The sequence below is a fragment of the Oryx dammah genome, unplaced genomic scaffold (assembly GCF_014754425.2).
Source record: "Oryx dammah isolate SB20612 unplaced genomic scaffold, SCBI_Odam_1.1 HiC_scaffold_8, whole genome shotgun sequence".
NCBI classification, from domain to species: Eukaryota; Metazoa; Chordata; class Mammalia; order Artiodactyla; family Bovidae; genus Oryx; species Oryx dammah.
The window spans coordinates 34,179,351-34,199,759 of NW_024070192.1; the positions used below are offsets into that span (position 1 = coordinate 34,179,351).

Here is a 20,409-nt window from a genome sequence, read left to right on the forward strand (position 1 = left end):
CAGCGCTGAAATCATCAATGAGCAACTTGAGTGGAGTGAGCAGTAAACAAGAACCCAGACGAGGCTAGCTGGGGAGCAAGTATGCCGTCACAAATGCTAACAATAAATACATGGAGACAAGCTCTCAGAAGCTTGGCTGGGAAGGAAAGAGACAAACTGAAAGTTAAAGAGGGACACAGGGTAGAAGGAAAGAATAACTGCTTTTATTTTTGCTTTTAAGGTTAAAAAATTGTGTAATGTGTAATAAATAAATGTTAGATATAAACTATGTATATCTAACGTTTATATATATCACACATTCAGTTCAGTTCACTTCTGTCGCTCAGTCGTGTCCGATTCTTTGCGACCCCATGAACCGCAGCACGCCAGGCCTCCCTGTCCGTCACCAACTCCCGGAGTTCACTCAAACTCTGTCCATTGAGTCTGTGATGCCATCCAGCCATCTCATCCTCTGTCGTCCCCTTCTCCCACCTTCAATATTTCCCAGCATCAGGGTCTTTTCAAATGAGTCAGTTCTTCACATCAGGTGGCCAAAGTATTGGAGCTTCAGACTCACCATCAGTCCTTCCAATGAATATTCAGGACTGATTTCCTTTAGGATGGACTGGTTGGATCTCCTTGCAATTCAAAGGACTCTCCAGAGTCTTCTCCAACACCACAGTTCAAAAGCATCAATTCTTCTGTGCTCAGCTTTCTTTATAGTCCAACTCTCACATCCATACATGACTACTGGAAAAACCATAGCCTTGACCAGACGGACCTTTGTTGACAAAGTAATGTCTCTGCTTTTTACTATGCTGTCTAGGTTGGTCGTAACTTTCCTTCCAAGGAGTAAGAGTCTTTTAATTTCATGGCTGCAGTCACCATCTGTAGTGCTTTTGGAGCCCAAAAAAATAAAGTCAGCCACTGTTTCCAGCCAGCTTTTTCACTCTCCTCTTTCACTTTCAACAAGAGGCTCTTTAGTTCTTCACTTTCTGTGTATCTGAGGTTACTGATATTTCTCCCAGCAATTTTGATTCCAGCTTGTGCTTCATCCAGCACATATTACACATTACACAGAGGAAACAGAGATCAAATTGCCAACATCCACTGGATCACAGAAAAAGCAAGAGAGTTCCAGAAAAACATCTATTTCTGCTTTACTGACTACACCAAAGCCTCCTGTGAAGAATTCTTAAAGAGATGGGAATACCAGATCACCTTACTTACCTCCTGAGAAATCTACATGCAGGTCAAGAAGTTAACAGTTAGAACCAGACATGGAACAACAGATTGGCCAAATTGGGAAAGAACTACGTCAAGGCTGTACATTGTCATCCTGCTTAACTTATATGCAGTGAACATCATGTGAAATGCCGGGCAGGATGAAGCACAAGCTGGAATCAACATTGTCGGGAGAAACATCAATAACCTCAGATACCCAGATGACAACACCCTTATGGCAGAAAGTGAAGAGGAACTAAAGAGCCTCTTGATAAAAGTGAAAAAGGAGAGTGAAAAAGCTGACTTAAAACTCAACATTTAAAAAACTAAGATCATGGTATCTGGGCCCATCACTTCATGGCAAATAGATGGGGAAACAGTGGAAACAATGACAGCTGAAGCTCCAATACTTTGGTCACCTGATGCGAAGAACTGACTCACTGGAAAAGACCCTGACGCTGGGAAAAATTGAGGGCATGAGAAGAGGATGACAGAGGATGAGATGGCTGGATGGCATCACTGACTCAATGGACATGAGTTTGAGCAAGCTTCGGGAGTTGGGGATGGAAAGGGAGGCCTGGCATGCTGCAGTCCATGGGCTTGCAAAGAGTCGGACACCACTGAGCAACTGAACTGAAATATATATTTATATTACATAATATGGTATACATAAACATTGCACATAAATATTAAAATATATAGTAAAAGGCTGAAGATACAGGAGATATAAAGATGACAAGGCAATGAGATGCAAAGCACAGAGGGACAAAATTAGCCGTGAGCAGGAATGTGATACTTTCACCACTGAGACACAAAGGAAGAACAGAGGTAGTGAGGAGAGTACTAAAAGAAGTAAAGTGAAGAAAACAAAGCGTAAATAGACAGCCTTGATTTCTCAGTGGAAGAGGATGTCAGAGGGGACGGGGCTCCCAGGTGAAGTCAGTGGCAAAACAGGGCAAAGAAGTAGGGGATGAAACATTCATAAAAGTACGCAGGGGCTGGTGGAGAATGGCAGAAATTCTAATGACACCCTAAAAGACAAACTGTCTGCTGAACGGGTAAACAATGCAAGGACTCCGAGTTCAACTTTCATGCACCATTTATGAATAAATTACTTAAGGTACTAAAGCAAAACAGGGAACAAAAGAAAGATGACAACAGAGGTCCACGAATAAATAGGCAGAACTAACCTACAAGTATAATGAAGAGAAATTCGAGGATGACAGCATGCTGCCACCCTAGAAGCACATCAGAGCACTCAGCAAACAGTGTGAATAAGCCAGAAGATACAACATACAGCAAAGAAAGTGTATGTTTCTTCTCTCCACAGTGAAAAAAAAATAATAATAATCAGAAATGCTAAGAACCATGAACAAAAATATCCACTGATACACAAGTTATATATGCATACAAAGGCTGAGTGCAATTTTTAAAAATGAAAATGGCTTAATCTGTTGAAATGACAGGATTTCAAGAGCTTTCTTTTTATTGTGGTTTGGTAAAAATTGTTTTGCAGTGAAAATAAAAAGATGGCCAATTTTAAAAAATGTCAAAAAGACATACATGTCAGCTCTGACACACACACAAGAAAAAAATCTATTAATAATATGCTTCTGAGTAAAATAACAGGTAAAGAACAAAACGCCTGAAACATCTGTTGAGTACTGTAAGTAAAATGGCCCTAGAGCCTAGCTGCTCCTCCATAATCCTGCAGGAAATAACACACAGGTGGGCATAATATTGTAGTGCTATTGACTAATTTTCAGCACTACTAATGGAGAGTTCAAGAAGGGACAGACTTTAAATAAAGCTACAAAAATTACCAAGAAATTGGCCTCCCATGTCTTCTTTATATAAAGTAGTATATAATTTCTGCTTTCTTCGGAGTCTCACACACACACACACACGTACGTGAAAGGGCAGTGGAGAATTGGAACTTTCAGGGGTAGACTATTGATCACAGAAATAAGTCACTGAGGAAACCAGGAAACTGACTAAAGATAGAAATTCTAAGTTTATACTGGCTTAAAAATCTAGCAGGTTACATAAATGTTTCCAATGATCTTGATACAAGAAAGAAGTCCAGTTGCTCAACTAATGCAACCTGCAGGTCTCCCCTATGACCAAAGAGACCAGGAGTCCAGAGTGACAGAGAAAGTGACCCATGGATCATGGATAAGTAGGAACCAAGTGAAAGCAAGAGATGACTTAAAAAAAAATCACAACAAAGTACTACTCTCAATGAGGTCAAAGAGTAGATATTATACAATGTAAAAAACTAAGTAGAAAACCAAGTTTAATATGCCAAAAGCCGAAATGTTCTGGAACGCAAGGTTAGAGCCAAGGAGATGGCACTCGAGTGGAGATGGCCAGGCAGCAGTAAGGTGGTGACCAAGAGCAGAAAAGTCATGCCATGAGCCAATGCAGAGTCCTCTGAAGAGAAAGCCAGGAGATGATCAGGAGGACAGCAGGCAAAGCACAGAGCAGGACGAGAGGGAGGGATAAGACACACAGCAGGCCTTCAGAGAGTGTGGGAGGAGTCAATGCTTCAGAGACAGCCAGGGGGAGCATGACAAAGGCCCAGCAGGGACTTGGGAGTTCTGTACCTCGACCTTCTGCAGAGACACTGGAAAGGCTGAGCCCAGAGGTGTTATCTGAACCAGTCTCAGGTGGTCAATGGATGTTCTTGCTTCTTAGCTTAATTATAGCCTTTATCTCACCCTCACTTCAAGGTAAGAAACAATTCAGTACCTTGGCAGTTGAAACACCTAGTGATAAATAATGAAATGCTTACCCCTACTTTCCGTAAGAGATCCCCCACGATGTTCAGTGCTGATATCCTAGCTGAAGGAGTCAGTGGACTGGTACCAAAACCGTTTGGTATAGCTAGAGAAAGGTAAAAGGCGAGTGATTACTCTGGCAATTCCCTTTACATTTGGGTTTTGTTTCAGTTTACAAAGCAGTATACACTCAATGAAAAATCAATATAATACTCTAAGCTGTGGATATAGTATAAAGTGGAGATACCACAAATACGTTTAACCATTTTCCAAAGGATATTTAGGTTATATCCAATTTTTCATTATAAACAATGCTAAATGGACATATAACCTTAAAATATCTAGACAAGTATTTCTAGAGAAAAGGTTCCTAAAAATAGAACTGCTGAGTCAGAGGACATGCCCAAATTTTCACCTTAACAGTCTACTAAAATGCTCCCTAGGTTGTGTCAATATTAGCAGTCCGTATGGTAGCACTCTCAATAATATCAGACATCTTTTTTTTGTGTGCCCAACTTGATAGTCACTTTAACTTTTGTCTCCTTAATCCAAGAGTCATTTAAGTCTCTTTTTTTGGTTGTCATCTGTTTTATCTTCTGCACTTTTTCCTGCTGGGTTGTCTTTTCTTTAATCAGCCTGCAAGAGCACTTGTAATCTTGCTGGGTATAGATATACAGATACCCATCCTTTCTCTTATATGTGTTTCCCCATGTGACATTTATTTATTTTTGGCCACACTATGCAGTACATGAAACTGCCCCAACCAGAGATTAAACCTGCACTTCTACAGTGGAAGCACAGAGTCTCAGTCACTGGACTGCCACGGAAGTCCCCAAGGTCACAACTTTGTCTAACCACCCTCCCTCCCTGCATCCTGAGTAATACATGGCACCTAACACGTGCCCAATGTGATACAAAGTGCTATACTTTCCTTGGCAGGGATTTCTGGATCTTGTTCTTCCTATTCTACTCGAATTTTATATTTTCAGTATTATTAAATCTGTACTTTTATGGAAAGTCGTTTTAAATGGTTTTCGGAAACAGGCATCTTAACAATAAAATCCAATTACAGCCAGACCACTTCATAGAGATCAGCTCTTCAATCCTGCCACTGATTTCTCTAACCGTCGGCTTCTCACTGTCTGTGTGCCAACTTCCTTGCAGTGAAACAGCAGCTTTTAGGCCAGCAAAAGTTCATGCCATCAATTCCAATCTAAAAATGTGTCTCTCTGGACAAATATTCTTGCCTTAGGCTTGACACATCTTCCTTCTGTGCCAGAGCAAGCTCTGTGTTCTATTGACACCCCCATGAGGCTCCAGATAATTCCAATTAGTGCTTAGCTGAAGAATTTTCAGAACTTATCTGCATAATTCTAATTAGTAACATTTTAAAAAAAAACCAGATCTTAAATGTTAATTCTCATATGCCACTAATTCTAAGGTCCTCAAATATACAAGCAGCCATTCTGAAAAATGACAGCTTCTGATGCCTGCTGTAATTTACATACTGCTTACTCTGTATTCTCAGCAGCAAACTCGGCACATACTGCTGCAATCAGCAACAAAATTACATAGAACTTTTACATGCCTTACCTCACCTCACTCTCATAAAAAGACCAAAAAAGGGTGAATTATCTATTCAAGGGCTTCTGAGCACTTGAAGTATGGCCAACACAACTATAAACTGTTTAAAATTTTAATTCATTTTAATTAATAAAAATTTAAATAGTCACATTTGAGTGGCTACTGTATTAGGTAGCACAAATACGGAGATAAACGGAGGGCTAACTGTACTAACTGAAATTACTTCATAGCATTCTGAAAGATAAAATCCTGTATTTTAAAAAAGGGTAAGAAGAAAGTACAAGAGAGTCAAGTAGCTGAAATATGATCTGCAAGCTGCAACAACTAAATAAATCTCAATTAAGAGTTTCAGGGTTCCATTCTTAACATTCTATCTAGTGGCTACTTAATCATTTTTTTGCTTATCTGGATTTTAAAAAACACCTTGACTGATGGCAAAAGGAATATTTTTTAGGCACTATTCAGCTATGAATAGTATGTCACCTATGAATACAGCAGCTACTGAGGTATGTCATAGAATGGACATGCCCATCCAAGCCAACTTAGATGAGCCTGAATGTAACTCAATGAGTCCCTGTACTTTTCATGTATAAAGGCTTCTAGTCTCCCATGATATGTTCAGTGGCAGGGGCTAGAAATAAAACTGCATTTAAATATGATCCCAAAACTTGTAACAAAGTGGCATAAACACAAAAAAGTACACACAACAGAAAAAAATTGTGTTAATAATAGTTGACTTTAAGCACTAAGACTGCAGATGAATTTTTTCTCGTTTATATTTTTATATTTTTCTACATGAACATGTGTTACTGCTATAATAAAATCGAATTTCCTTAAGATCTTCAACTTCTTAAAATTTCAATTTATTAAGCTGTTCTTGTCTCAAATGTAGCTCTCACTTCACTGTTTCCTATGTATGAGTGAGTGGTTTAGGAGAACAATTCCTTCTGTTTCACGTACAGCTAGACTAAACCAACCTTTAAACTAAAGACTGCTTAAACCTTAGAAACCCCTGCTTCATCAGCAAAGCCTCTTAGTTGATAATCAGCCATAGGTTCAGAAAGAAAAGACATTACAAACCTTTCGGTGAAGGAAAACTGTTCTCCGTTCCTTTGCCAACAGGGGTAGCTGGCAAAGAAAGTGATGCTTGGACAGCAGAATCCATCTTTTCGCAGTCCAGCGTTGGAGAACTGGGAGCTGATTTTCTAGTTACTTCCTGTTGTCTTTCCCGAACAGCTAGTTCTTGCCTTAAATCTGTAAAATGTTGCAAAGGTAGCAATATTCACTAGAGGGAGCAAATACATCAAGGAAAGTTACATCTGAGATGCCATAAAGACATTCTTCCTAAATTACTTCTCAAAAATGATTTTCATATTTAATAGTTTTTACTTCCAAGGGAATAAAAATGACAACCCTACTGTCTAAATGGTCATTTAGAATTTTAAAATGCTATAAATGTAACAATTATTCTGCCTTTATGCAAAAATAAGGCAGAGTCTGAAGCAGAACACACAGTCAACAGTTACGACACAAATATAAATATTCTTTACCAACTTATTTGCATTTATTTTGAAATGATGATGTAGTTTGGGGATTATTACAAGATCCATGAAGAGCAATTTTGTCATTTTTAATGGGTTAACATTCTTTTACTCATTTTCCTATGAAATATTTTGTTTTAGAAAGGAAGTAGTCAAAGTAGTTGCAAACTGCTTTCTGGTTTTCAAATATTTAATTTTTAACCCAAAATTAATGTTCTCTTTTCCTGTAATGCAACTGATCAATAGCAAGAATACTTGCTAACTGTATGATTCCACATATATAAGGCATCTAAAATGTAGCAGTTCTCCCTTATCTGAGGAGAGTATGTTCCAAGACCCCCAGCAGATGATTCACTAAACAAGACAGCAAAAAACATTGCCCTGTTACTCAGAATGATGCACAATTTAAAAGTTAATGAATTGCTTATTTCTGGAATTTTCCACTTAATATTGGCAGACTGCAGCTGACCATGGGTTACTGAAACCGTGGAAAGCAAAACCATAGATAAGAGGGGACTACTGTAGTCGCACATAACAACAGAAAGTAGAACTGCAGTTGTCAGGGCTCAGGAAGGGAGAAATGGGGATTTGTTGTCCAACAGGCAAAGAGTTTCAATACTACAAGATGAAAAAATTCTAGAGGTCTACAAAACAATGTGAATATAGTTAACATTACTGACTTGTACCCTTAAAAATCATTAAGATGATAAATTTTATGTTACTTTTAACCACAATTGTAAATTTTAGAATAGGATAAAGTTAATATTTTATACATTATATAAATTTTGAGAATTTCTTCAAATGAATAAAGGCCCCCAAAAAAGGAAGTCATTAAAAAAAATTTTGTTGGCTGCACAGTTTGTGGGATCTTAGTTCCCTGACCTGGGATCAAACCTAGCCCTCTAGCAGTGAGACCTGAGTCCTAACCACTGGACTACAAGAGAATTCCTGAAAAAACAATTTTTAAAAGACCCAATAAACAGACAAAAGTTTTCACAAGTACCAACCAAAAAACTACAAATTAAAAGCAAGGTGATATTAGATAAGAAGTTTGAGATGGACATGTACACACTGATATATTTTAAAAGGATAATCAGCAATAACCTACTGTAGAGTACATGGAACTTTGCTCAGTGTTATGTGACAGCCTGGATGGGAGACCGGTTTGGGGGAGAATGGATATATGTATTATATAGGCTGAGTCCCTTTGCTGTTCATCTGAAACTGTCACATTGTTATTTAGCTAAACCTCAGTACAAAATAAAAAGTTTAAAACAATAAATACAATTTTTAAAACTTAAAAAAAACAAACCAAACAATGTGATATTGGGAATTCCCTGGTAGTCCAGTTGTTAGGACTCCTCATTTTCACCATCAAGGGCTGGGGTTCATTCCCTGGTTAGGGAACTAAGACAGCACAACCAAAAATTTTTTTTAATTTAAAAATAAATAAAAACAATATAACATCGATTTTCAAACAGATTTTTAAATAATTTTTAAATTTACAATGCTAGTAAACAGTATTCACAATACTAGTGAACAGTGTGAGGACGACTGAGAGGCCTCTCAATCACTACCAAAGTAAAGGTACCTAAAAAAGTAATTTAGGAGCATCTGTTATAACCATTAAAGACACTTATATTCTTTGCTATTTCTAAGAATCTAGTCTGAGAAAATCAAAGATACCCCCAAATATTATGTACAAGGACTCTATTTACAGCACTATGTATAGCAAAAATGTAACTTCCAATAACAAAGGACCTATTAAGGAGTGAAAAAAAAAAAACATGGTTCAATTATATAAAGAAAAAAAACAAACAGGTATGCTTATGTATAGTTATAAGAAGACTGGAAAGACACCAAACTCTTGGTGAATTCTGTCAAGGTAAAGAGATTAACAGTGACTTTTAGTTTCTTCTTTACAATGCTCTGTATTCTAACATGCATAAAAGAAAAAAAGAGGGAGGGAAGGAAAATTTTAAAATAAAGTATACATTCACTATATGTATTATACACATGTATAATGCAATATACACCGAAGAATTGATGCTTTTGAACTGTGGTGTTAGAGAAGACTCTTGAGAGTCCTTTGGACTGCAAGGAGATCCAACCAGTCCATCCTAAAGGAAATCAGTCCTGAATATTCATTGGACGGTTATCTCCAATACTTTGGCCACCTGATGCAAAGAACTGACTCACTGGAAAAGACCCTAATGCTGGGAAAGATTGAAGGCGGGAGAAGGGGATGACAGAGGATGAGATGGTTGGATGGCATCACCGACTCAATGGACATGAGTCTGAGTAAGCTACAGGAGTTGGTGATGGACAGGGAAGCCTGGAGTGCTGCAATCCATGGCGTTGTGAGGAGTTGGACACAACTGAGCTAAACTGAACTGATACTGCAATATGCACACATATATAATGCTGCTTCTGCTAAGTCGCTTCAGTCGTGTCCGACTCTGTGACCCCACAGACGGCAGCCCACCAGGCTCCCCCGTCCCTGGAATTCTCCAGGCAAGAATGCTGGAGTGGGTTGCCATTTCCTTCTCCAGTGCATGAAAGTGAAAAGTGAAAGTGAAGTCGCTCAGTCATGTCCGACTCTTAGCGACCCCAAGGACTGCAGCCTACCAGGCTCCTCCATCCATGGGATTTTCCAGGCAAGAGTACTGGAGTGGGGTGCCATTGCCTTCTCCGATATATAATGCTATTATGTGCCTAACACAAAATTATTTAGGTACAAGGAAAAGGAAAAAATCCAAATAAAGCAAGCAGTATCTGCACAGTGGTGATGATTAAGACTTTGGGAAACAGACCAGGTCTGAATCCCAACTGACAAGCTAGAAGACCTTGGACAGAACCCAAACTTACTGTGGCTCGGTCTTCTAACCTATAAAATGGGTATAATAATACCTACCTCCTAGAGTTGATGATATAGCTATTAAGTTAACAGACTAAAAGTACGTGGCATAGTGTCTGACCAAAGCATACAAATGAACAGCTTTAAAAAGTTGATCCTGAAGCAAGCTTAGCACTCTGGCTTAGGGACAGTAAGTAATAAATATTTTTTAAGTTATAGATTTTACCTCTTGCTTCATCCTTTAACCTCTGCACAGAGACCAACAAAGATTCCTTTTCATCAAGTTCACTTTCTAAAAATGCATTTCGTTCAATGGCTTGATTTAGCCTTTGTTCAAAGTCTTCCAGTGAAACTATTGTTGCCCTAAAAAAAAAAATTAGAGTCCAAGAATTAAACAAATAATGTGCAACTAGCTACTACAAAAGGAAACAGTCAGTTTATCTAGTGCTATTTCCTGACCTAGAAAGCCTGGCCCAGCTGAAAGAAAATGATCTCACCCCTTCTGACCTCTGGTGCATTTACTGTCTCTATTATCATTTGGCCATTCAATATATTCTTTTCTTTTACATTCCTATCTAAAGTCCTTCAAGTTTCTTAAAGACAGGCTACTTATTATACAAGTTATATCTCCCCACTGGATTTTAAACATGTTTCAATGAAGTTTACACATTTTCAGGAAGAAAACTGTTCAGCAATTTCAGAGTATGTAAGAATATGTAAAAATGTACTAAGAATTTGTTTAAAACACAGTCCCAGGTCCCCATCCACATACTTTCTTCCTATCAACCCTTTTCTTCTTCCTGCATTTCTCATTTATTCAGCAAACACTGACAGGTACCTACTATGTGCCCTCCATCCACTATGTGCTATCTGGCTACAGAATTAAAATTTCCTAACCTCAAGTTAGAACTCTCAATGCCATGTCCAATTTTCCCAAGTCCTGTCAACTGTCTCTCAGCTCCAATCTTTTACCCCAGGCTTAATTCTTCACCCATTCCTGGTGGCTCAGACAGTAAAGAATTTGCCTGTAATGCAGAAGACCCAGGTTCGATCCCTGGGTTGGGAAGATCCCCAGAGAAGGGAAAGCCTACCCACTCCAGTATTCCTGCCTGGAGAGTCCCATGGACAGAGGAGCCTCGCGGGCTACAGTCCATGGCGTCACAAAGTCAGACACAACTGAGCCACTAACAAATCAAAACATCATCTGGGTTACTCCAAAATGGTCTTCACATCTTCTCCTTCCTACTTCTAATTTCTCAGTAATATTTTTCAAATCACAATCTGATAACACTCCTTTGTTTAAAAAACTCTTTAGAGTGCCCCTTTGCTTACAGAATGACTTTCAAACATAGCCAAGCACAAGGTTCTCCGCAACCTTGCCCCAAACACCTTTCAGTCTTATCTTGTTCAGCCAAACTGTCTTTATGCACTTCAGCTGAAGTAAAATATTTAAACACCTCATGCTCTTTTCCTGCCTCTCTGCCTTTGAATCTCTCTCTTCATCAGTTAACATCTACTCCTTGCAGACCCAGCTTCCCCAGTTACTAAGAGTAGTTGAGCGGCTCCCTTCTCTATTCCCTGGAGCAGCTTGTACATTCTTTGTATTAATACCAGTGCTATCACATGGACTGTCCAAACCTATCATGCCCAAGGGCAGTGGCAAGCTTATCTTTGTATCCTCAACTCTAGCATCATGCCAAGCATTTCAGAGTTACTCAAATATTAAGGAAAGAAATCTCAGACAATGACTGTAAAGTAATACAAATTACATTTGGGATGGTTAAGAAACAATGATAGATATATGAAATCTTGGCAAAGTAGCTATAGGCTGTTCAGCAAAATCGTAACAGAAGCATTGTTTCAAGAAAATTCATTGGTAAGTATTAAAACAGAAGAGAAAAGGAGTGAAAACTTAAGGACAGATCAGTTAGGAAATAACTGCAGGATTCAGGTATACAAAATGAGGACCTTCAAAAAGTATCATAGTATTGAGAACACAGAGGGAAGACGGAGGAATGAATGAGACCTTTTAAAGAAAAACCAACAGGATCCACAATGGTAAATGAAAGAAGGAAAAAGGGAAAGAAAAGCTTCGAAGGGCATTATCTAGGGAGATAAGGATTTGGGGCAAGTTTCAACGTGAGGACTTACAGGTGACTTGAAATACCAAAAGGAATTGTTCTGGGACTAAGATTTAGGTAACTGGTTTAATCTAAAATAACTTTTTAATCACAGATTGCCAACTTCAGTTATTCTAACAATATGCACATCATTCACTTACCTTTTTGCTCGCTCCAGGTCATCATTGGCCTGTTCCAGCTCTCTTACATACTTATGTAACTGCTCCTTAATGGCCCGAGTCTGACTTAAATCATCTTCTAATACTGAGACCTGCTTGTAGCTCTGTGCATACTGATGTTCTAACTTCTCCTGAAGGAGTGGGTATTATAGGAAGGAAAGAACGCATCATTAGCATATAGTTTTCTTTAATAAAGCAAGTAACCCAAATAAGAGGCAGGTTGCGGAAGGATCCAAAAAATTCACCCACAATCTGATAGTACTCTTTTCTCCTTTTTACAATGTTAAAATGACACATTCATTCCCAGTGCTTTAATTCATATAATATTAGTCAATCACTTCTCTTAATGATCTCTCTGAAAAGAGGTAAAATAGTAAAATTGTTGCCTTAATAACTTCTGGGTTCTCAGGCTGAATGCAGCCCAGGGTAAACACAAAGCAGATGAGTGACAGAGCTCAAATTTCTTACACCTTGCCTGCCTTCTCTAAACCTACCCCCTACCCAGACACAGGAACACCACTTAGGCATGTGATGAACAACAGCAAGAGAGGTTAACCTTTCTACTCCTGAAAATTCCTTGTTAGAAGAGAATTTTTAAAAATTAAACTCCAAAACTAAAGTGACCATAAACGATAATGAAATAAATGTATGTGTTATACAAAGATAATTTTAAAGTACTACATAATGAGGCACTCTATCATAACAGTCAGACAGCCTCTTTTTTCCAGGCAGTTTTTGAAAATTATAGAACTACAACATAATATCATAGAGCTAGGAACATTATAGCTAAAAAAAATTGACAGCTACAGAGTTTTGAAGTGAATTTCTGAACTCTAAAACACCTTTGCCTTGGTTCCACAAAAACAGTTTATGTCAAAAATTCACTTTAGGCCTTTTTACATGTTTATGTTGCCTGCTGCTCTTAAGCTCTACCTATAAGAATGTATTTCTCACTTTAACAAAACCCAGCCAAAAAGACACCAGCTTATACTGCCACAATTACCTTCAATGCTTCTACTTCATACTTCAGTCTTTGGTTATCAGCTTGCAAGTCTCTATTTCTCTGTTCAGCCTGTACTAATTGTGCCTCCAACTCTGCCTCTAATTCTCTGCTTCCTTCCTGGAATTCAACTAGCTCATCCCGAGCTTCCTGGAAGCTAGTCAGAAACAAAGTGGGAAAGATCAGTTATAGTAGAAACTGTAAGGATCGTCCTGAAGATGATTTTATATCAATTCAAAAATTTTCACCTGAGTGTTATGCTACCATAAAATATACTAAACAATAAAGGCAATCTGTTTTGCATCTCTTACTCTATATATTCAGGGTTCAATGAAATAAGTTATAAGCCATAAAAGGATTCACATTTTATACACTCACCCCTGTCTTATTTAACATATTGACAAAGAAGCACATATGACTATCCACAAATCAGTTTTAACATTTAGATGTGTTTTTTCCAATATAATTGGTTTCCTCTGTAATTCTATTTAATTTTATGCACTAAAAATGTTATTCTGAGAAGGGTTCCATAGATTTTCCCAGCCTGAAAAGGTTATCTATGGCACAAAAAAAGGACTATGAAGTCTTGCCATAGACACACCTTCCATATAACTAGCATGATACAGTAACTGGCTTCAGCAATAACGAAATAGCAATAAAAGGTTTAATAAGTCTTAGTAAACTGCTAACCAAAGTAGGAAGATGTATACATAGTTTAAAAAGATTTCATTTTAAAAAGAAATTTAAGTTTTATTACTTAAAAGGTTACCTAAAAGTTCTCTCAAGTAACTGAAATAATCGAGATTTTCTAAAATACTCCATATACCCCCGAAACTCTTGTCCCTCCCTCAAAGCTTTGTTGGCTCCAGACACTGATAACACCTGCCCAAACAGAGTCTGCCCTATGGAGTCCCAGAGAGCTTATTAGACTCTCCAAAAGACCAAAAACATGAGGCAGAATCAGTGTACACCCAGCAAGCCAAAGATAGCCAAGAGCAATAAGCTTTCTAAAAGGAGGTAAGCTATCAGAAGAAATCATAAATGATACTGTTTTCTTACTATTTTAATAATTCAAGTAATGTAAGGTTTTATGGCACTTTATCTTAAATACAAGCAATGTTATTTTGTAATGACTATTTCTAGAATCCTAATCCTATACTGGAAACTCTAAATTTAGCTTTGTTAAAACAAAAGAAAAAAGAGCAAAAAGTTAGAGATTATGTATTCCAAATCCCTCTTCTACTTCTAGGATGCTTTCTGGCATTACCTTTGTTTATACTTCAAGGAAAGTTCCTTCCAATAAGCAGTTTCCTCCTTTAAACTTGAAAAATCTGGTATATCTTCACCATCCATGATCAAGAAAGCCTGAGAAATGTTAAAGAGGAAAATAAATTGAGAACAGAGGAATCTTAGTAAAAAGATAAAACCTGGGACAACACTCAATCTGCAGCATTCTGGAGGGAGTCAAACATGAAAGACTCTGAGGGGTTAACACTCTATAAACTCAGTCACATAAATCACTTGGCTGCCCCACTTGCAGGGACCACCAACATCATGGACAGGCTCAGGAGAGGAGACAAACAAGGTCACGGAAGCCAGGTAAAGCACTTTTGGTGACAGCACTAGGTTTTGGCATTGGCCCCACAGATCCGCCTGCAGCTGGTTTACCGCTAACTGATCTTCTGGGAATCAGGTGACAGAAAACAATTTTATTATCAAAGCTGCTATTACCTGCATGTCCTTCTCTGTTGTACTGATACAACTGCTTCAAAACACCTGCTTGAAACATTTTATGCCAGGTGACTCTGCCAGGAGATCAAGCACATTCCCAATAATTTAAATAATTACATTTCTAAAAGTTAAGTCCCAAGCTTCCTCCATTAAAGTCCACTAATCCTCAAATTTCAATGTTGTTTCATCTCGGTTCTTCTTCCAACGCATTCAGAGTGGGTGAAAAAGTATTTGCTTAGTTATTAACCCTGTATTTGGACTGACTACTTAAAATTCCCAATTGATTGTCAGGCCAAATAGAATACCAAAGACACTAGGCTTGTCCCAGATTCACGCCAAAGTGATTCAGTCTTACTTCCTCTACTTTATATTCCAGCAATACTGTTCAAAACTGTCCTAATGCACCATTCTGCTTCTGTCTGGATATTTTTCCTACCTGGAATGGCTCTCCTTCCTTGTGCACTTGGAAAGCTCCTATTTATCCTTTAAAAGCCAGCTGTCATCTTTTCCAGAAAGCATTTCCTGTCCTCCCCAATACAGCACCAAAATCTCCCAGCATCTTGGCTACCTCTACGCATAAGATTACATGAATACACTTAACACATAGTAATACATTTGCTTATAACTGTGTCCCCTGTTAGGCTGTGTATTATTCTTACTGATTTCAACTCCAGCACACTGTCTAAACTATAGCTGATACTCAATAATATTTATTAAATTAAACCAAAATTGATTCAACCTAATCCAAAATGGGTAGTGAGAATTGAAGGCCAGCTTTAAAAGTAAATTAATACAACTTGGGAGTTGTAGAGAATGTAGAATTCATCCAGCACAACCCACTACTCATGAATGTTTAGAAAAGACACAGACAAGAGCACATACACAACTTCAACTTGAGGAGGTATACAAAAGAGAAGAATGGCTTTTAGTTGAATAAAATTAAAATGTAACTATATACATTCAGTGTAATGCCTTTGCAGCCTACTGCAGTTTTTTCAAACTGGTTTTAGTTAAGTCTTTCCCGACCACAATGTCCATTACTACTTTTGGCATGTTGGTCAATCTTCCAATTAACTTAAATAAAAGACCCTGATGCTGGGAAAGAGGGCAGGAGAAAGAGGCAACAGACAATGAGATGGTTGGACGGCATCTCCGATTCAATGGACATGAGTTCGAGCAAACTCCGGGAGACGGGGAAGCCTGGTGTGCTGCAGTCCATGGGGTCGCAAAGAGTTTCTGAGAAGGCAGGACCTGTGTTTTACTTATAAATCCCTTCTGCATTACAAGAAACATGAAACACAGCAGAAATTCGATATCTGAATCTGACTTAATCTTTTAAAATTATTCCCTCTTTGCTCCCAAAGTACTGCTTTCCTTTATTAATATTGAAATTCCTATTTCAGAAATGTGAGGGTAGTTTATTTCTACCTCACAACACACCACCATGTATTATACCAGGATTATAAAACCTACCATTCTCAGCTAGACAAAATTATCAGTCTGAGGCATGCCAAGCCGCATTCACAGCCACTTATAAAGCTCAATATAAGCTCCACATCACAGAATAGGGAGCTGATGGAGCTTACTGGGAAGAACCTTAGAGACACCCTGCACACTAGCTACCTAAAATAATCATTGTCTAGCCCTTAATTCTTTTTTTTTAAATCTTCGTTTGGGTCTTAATTGCAGCCTGCAGGATCTTCAATCTTAGTTGCAGCATGTGAGATCCAGTTCCCAACACAGGGATCGAAATTTCTGGGCTCCCTGCACTGGAAGTGCAGAGTATTAGCCACTGGACCAACAGGGAAGTCCCCCAGCCCTAAATTCTTAAATATATATGGACAACCAAGAACCACCAAACAAATGAGAAAAGATAGTAGCAGCATAAGTAAGAAAATCCAAGGACCTATGGCACCTAGAGGAAACATAATTCAGGAAAGAAGAGAACTACTTTTTTCTCATAAAACACCTCAGGAGGGTTAGAGAGCTACAAAAGGAGAGAGAAACCCAAGAACTGGACAGCACAGGGTGCAAGAAACAGTGGCTCCAACCCAGGACTGCAAAGAAGAAACCACCCAAGATGAAGCCTAGTCCATTGCGCCCAGAGTCACTCAGTCCAGATGTCTTCTTAGCTTTATGTTCACTTGATAGCCATCTCAGTCCCTTAAATATTTTTGTTGTCATGCTTTGGACTTTCTCTGGGTTACATATATGCCTTTCTGAAGGTGAGAACTGATGCTACTTCGGCATATCAACATTTTATTCACGGGTAGGATACTTGAAAGTTTCCAGCATTCCCTCTGTTAGCATGCAGCATTTGATTCTCGTGACCATGTGGAAGTGTCCTTATGGAAGTCCCTAAGGACTACGAGATGCTTTCCTTGGCATCTAACATTTGAGTGTGTCAGTAGCTCAGTCGTATCTTGACTCTTTTCAACCCCATGAATTGGGGCCCATGAGGCTCCTCCATCCATGGGATTTTCCAGGCAAGAATACTGAAGTGGGTTGCCATGCCCTTCTCCAAGGGATTGTCCCGCCCCAGGGATTGAACCCGGATCTCCCGCACTGCAGGCAGACTCTTTACCATTTCGGCCACCAGGGAAGCCCATCTAGTATTTACTTGAATGTATTTGAATGTGGAGCCAACCCTTCTACAAATACGGTTGGAGTTGTTTTTATCTACAAATGTTATCATTCACATGCCCAGTTTCAGACTTTTCTGTATGAGGCTTTTAGTTGTTGACCCATTTATACAGTATCAGAAGACCTACGGCAGTTACTATTCTGAAGACTGTTAAGAACAGTTCCCTGAGCAATCTCACTGTTTACACCTGTGGGTATACTATCAGTCAATTCAGTTCAGTTCAATCACTCAGTCGTGTCCGACTCTTTACGACCCCATGAATCGCAGCACCCCGAGCCTCCCTGTTCATCACCATCTCCCAGAGTTCACTCAGACTCACGTCCATCGAGTCAGTGATGCCATCCAGCCATCTCATCCTCTGTCGTTCCCTTCTCCTCCTGCCCACAATCCCTCCCAGCATCAGAGTCTTTTCCAATGAGTCAACTCTTCGCATGAGGTGGCCAAAGTATTGGAGTTTCAGTTTTAGCATCAGTCCTTCCAATGAACACCCAAGGCTGATCTCCTTTAGGATGGACTGGTTGGATCTCCTTGCAGTCCAAGGGACTCTCAAGTCTTCTCCAACACCACAGTTCAAAAGCAGCAATTCTTTGGCACTCAGCCTTCTTCACAGTCCAACTCTCACATCTATACATGACCACTGGAAAAACCATAGCCTTCACTAGACAGACCTTAGTTGGCAAAGTAATGTCTTTGCTTTTGAATATGCTATCTAGATTGGTCATAACTTTCCTTCCAAGGAGTAAGCATCTTTTAATTTCATGGCTGCAATCACCATCTGCAGTGATTTTGGAGCCCCAAAAAATAGTCTGACACTGTTTCCCCATCTATTTCCCGTGAGGTGATGGGACCGGATGCCATGATCTTCGTTTTCTGAATGTTGAGCTTTAAGCCAACTTTTTCACTCTCCTCTTTCACTTTCATCAAGAGGCTTTTTAGCTCCTCTTCACTTTCTGCCATAAGGGTGGTGTCATCTGCATATCTGAGGTTATTGATATTTCTCCCGGTAATCTTGATTCCAGCATGTGTTTCTTCCAGTCCAGTGTTTCTCATGATGTACTCTGCATATAAGTTAAATAAGCAGGGTGACAATGTACAGCCTTGAAGTACTCCTTTTCCTATCTAGAACTATAAGGTATTCATTTGTCCCTGGTTTTCTGGTTCTCAAATAGGGCCATATTAATACAACTACCAATTTTTCCATCAGTGTCCCCTGGCAACTCAGGTTTTAAATAGCCCTTCCTGTAAAATTTCTTGAGCATCTAGTTCTATTTCTCATACCCTCCTTGTCTAACTACTTAGCTCAAAGTCAAATGACTCTAGCAAAATTATTTTATGTGTTTTTATTTCACACAGGCTTCTGCTTTTTTTTTTTGCTGAATCTTATATGAACTGAATGTTGACTACGTTTTTTCTAATTAACAGGCTACTTTTAGAACTCGCTTATTGGTCCCTTAAACAATCTATGCCAGAAGCCTTTTACTAAAGGACCAGCTTTTCCAGAACAAGCCAATTAAAAACACTTAAGAGGGTAACAGGTGGTAGGAGTAGCTCAGTCTGGGCTCTTAACTGGACTTGCAGTTAGGAGACCAGACTCTGGAGCCAACCTGCCAGGATTTCAATCAGTGTCCTCTACTCACGACCTTGAGCAAGTTACTTAACCACTCAGTGACCCATTCCCTCACCTGTAAAATGGGGATAATAATTAAAATAGGGTTGTAAAGAAGATTAAGGGAGTTAATATTTGCAAGTACTAAGTACAGAGTATGGTACACAGTAAACACAGCATAAATTTCATTAAATTATTCTTAAAAACTGGTCATTCAGTTGCAGGCCTGTGAAGTATAACCACAATGCTTCAGAATTTAAAATAAATGATTCCTTAAAATTAATCACCTCCGGAAGTTCTGTGCATATTTCAGTTACACCACCATTACTGAAAACATCTCTAAAATCTCTTTTGGAACAGCCATGAAGAGCCAGATTAAAAAATAAACAGAAAACCCTTTCTTTGTGGTCACATCTCATTTCTACTGCTTCCTAATTGGTATTACCCAGCTTTATCACTCTAATTTTATTCATCAGACTTATCCTTTCCAAAAATTGGGTTTTTCACAAATAAAAATTTGCCACCACTACAGACATTCAAAAGGCCTTCTCAGGGGGTATAAAGACAATCTGTTCATTTTGCTTCAAGTTAGAGCAGGAAGATGTGTTACTTGAAACTATGTAACTGGAGATATTAGGCCACAGAAAATTAGCCAATACAGAAAACTACACTGCTACCAAAACAATGCTTTAATGACATATCTGTAATCTCCTGAAGCTGAAATGAAGGTAGATAACTACATACTCTTCCCCACTACCCAAATCTTCCCTCAATATCCTGTCTCACGGGGATGGAGTGTGAATCCCAAAATGATGACAACTTTTACATGGGGTTGTGTGTGACCTTCAGATACCTAGCAACTGTGCATAAAACTGCCTATCTTAAATGCTATATTTACAAAGAAACTATTCTTTGCACAATGCTAAGAAAATCCATTTCACATGATTTTGCCTCCTTGTTAATAGTTATAGGATCAACTAGTGAGACTGGAAGAGTTATTCTGGAACTTACCGCAGATAATCAATACTTTTTTACCAAAATTCTTCTACTCCCAAAGGTGACAATTACAGAATTTTAAACTCTTAAGTCAGTCATAAATATGGTCCTCCTTTTGGTCCTGACTACCAAACTTCTTTTTCTACCTCATGAAATGGTCAGAAACTT

At 38.7% G+C, this 20,409-nt stretch overlaps 1 protein-coding gene across 5 annotated transcripts in view; it reads right to left on the minus strand.

Annotated features, from left to right (window-relative positions):
• The window catches only part of NDEL1 (nudE neurodevelopment protein 1 like 1), a 47,938-nt gene that overhangs the window by 10,128 nt on the left and 17,401 nt on the right, over nt 1-20,409 (minus strand). For 3 of the 5 annotated variants that reach the window (XM_040243392.1, XM_040243391.1, XM_040243394.1), the window contains exons 2-7: nt 14,532-14,629; nt 13,268-13,421; nt 12,247-12,395; nt 10,192-10,328; nt 6,648-6,821; nt 3,998-4,089 (exon numbers count right to left, since the gene is read on the minus strand). In XM_040243392.1, coding sequence (XP_040099326.1) covers nt 3,998-4,089; nt 6,648-6,821; nt 10,192-10,328; nt 12,247-12,395; nt 13,268-13,421; nt 14,532-14,617 — 792 coding nt within the window. In that variant the 5' untranslated portion in view covers nt 14,618-14,629. Of the gene's footprint in view, nt 1-3,997; nt 4,090-6,647; nt 6,822-10,191; nt 10,329-12,246; nt 12,396-13,267; nt 13,422-14,531; nt 14,630-14,995; nt 15,070-20,409 lie in introns of all 5 variants that reach the window. The other 2 variants (XM_040243390.1, XM_040243393.1) reach the window with 1 other exon arrangement.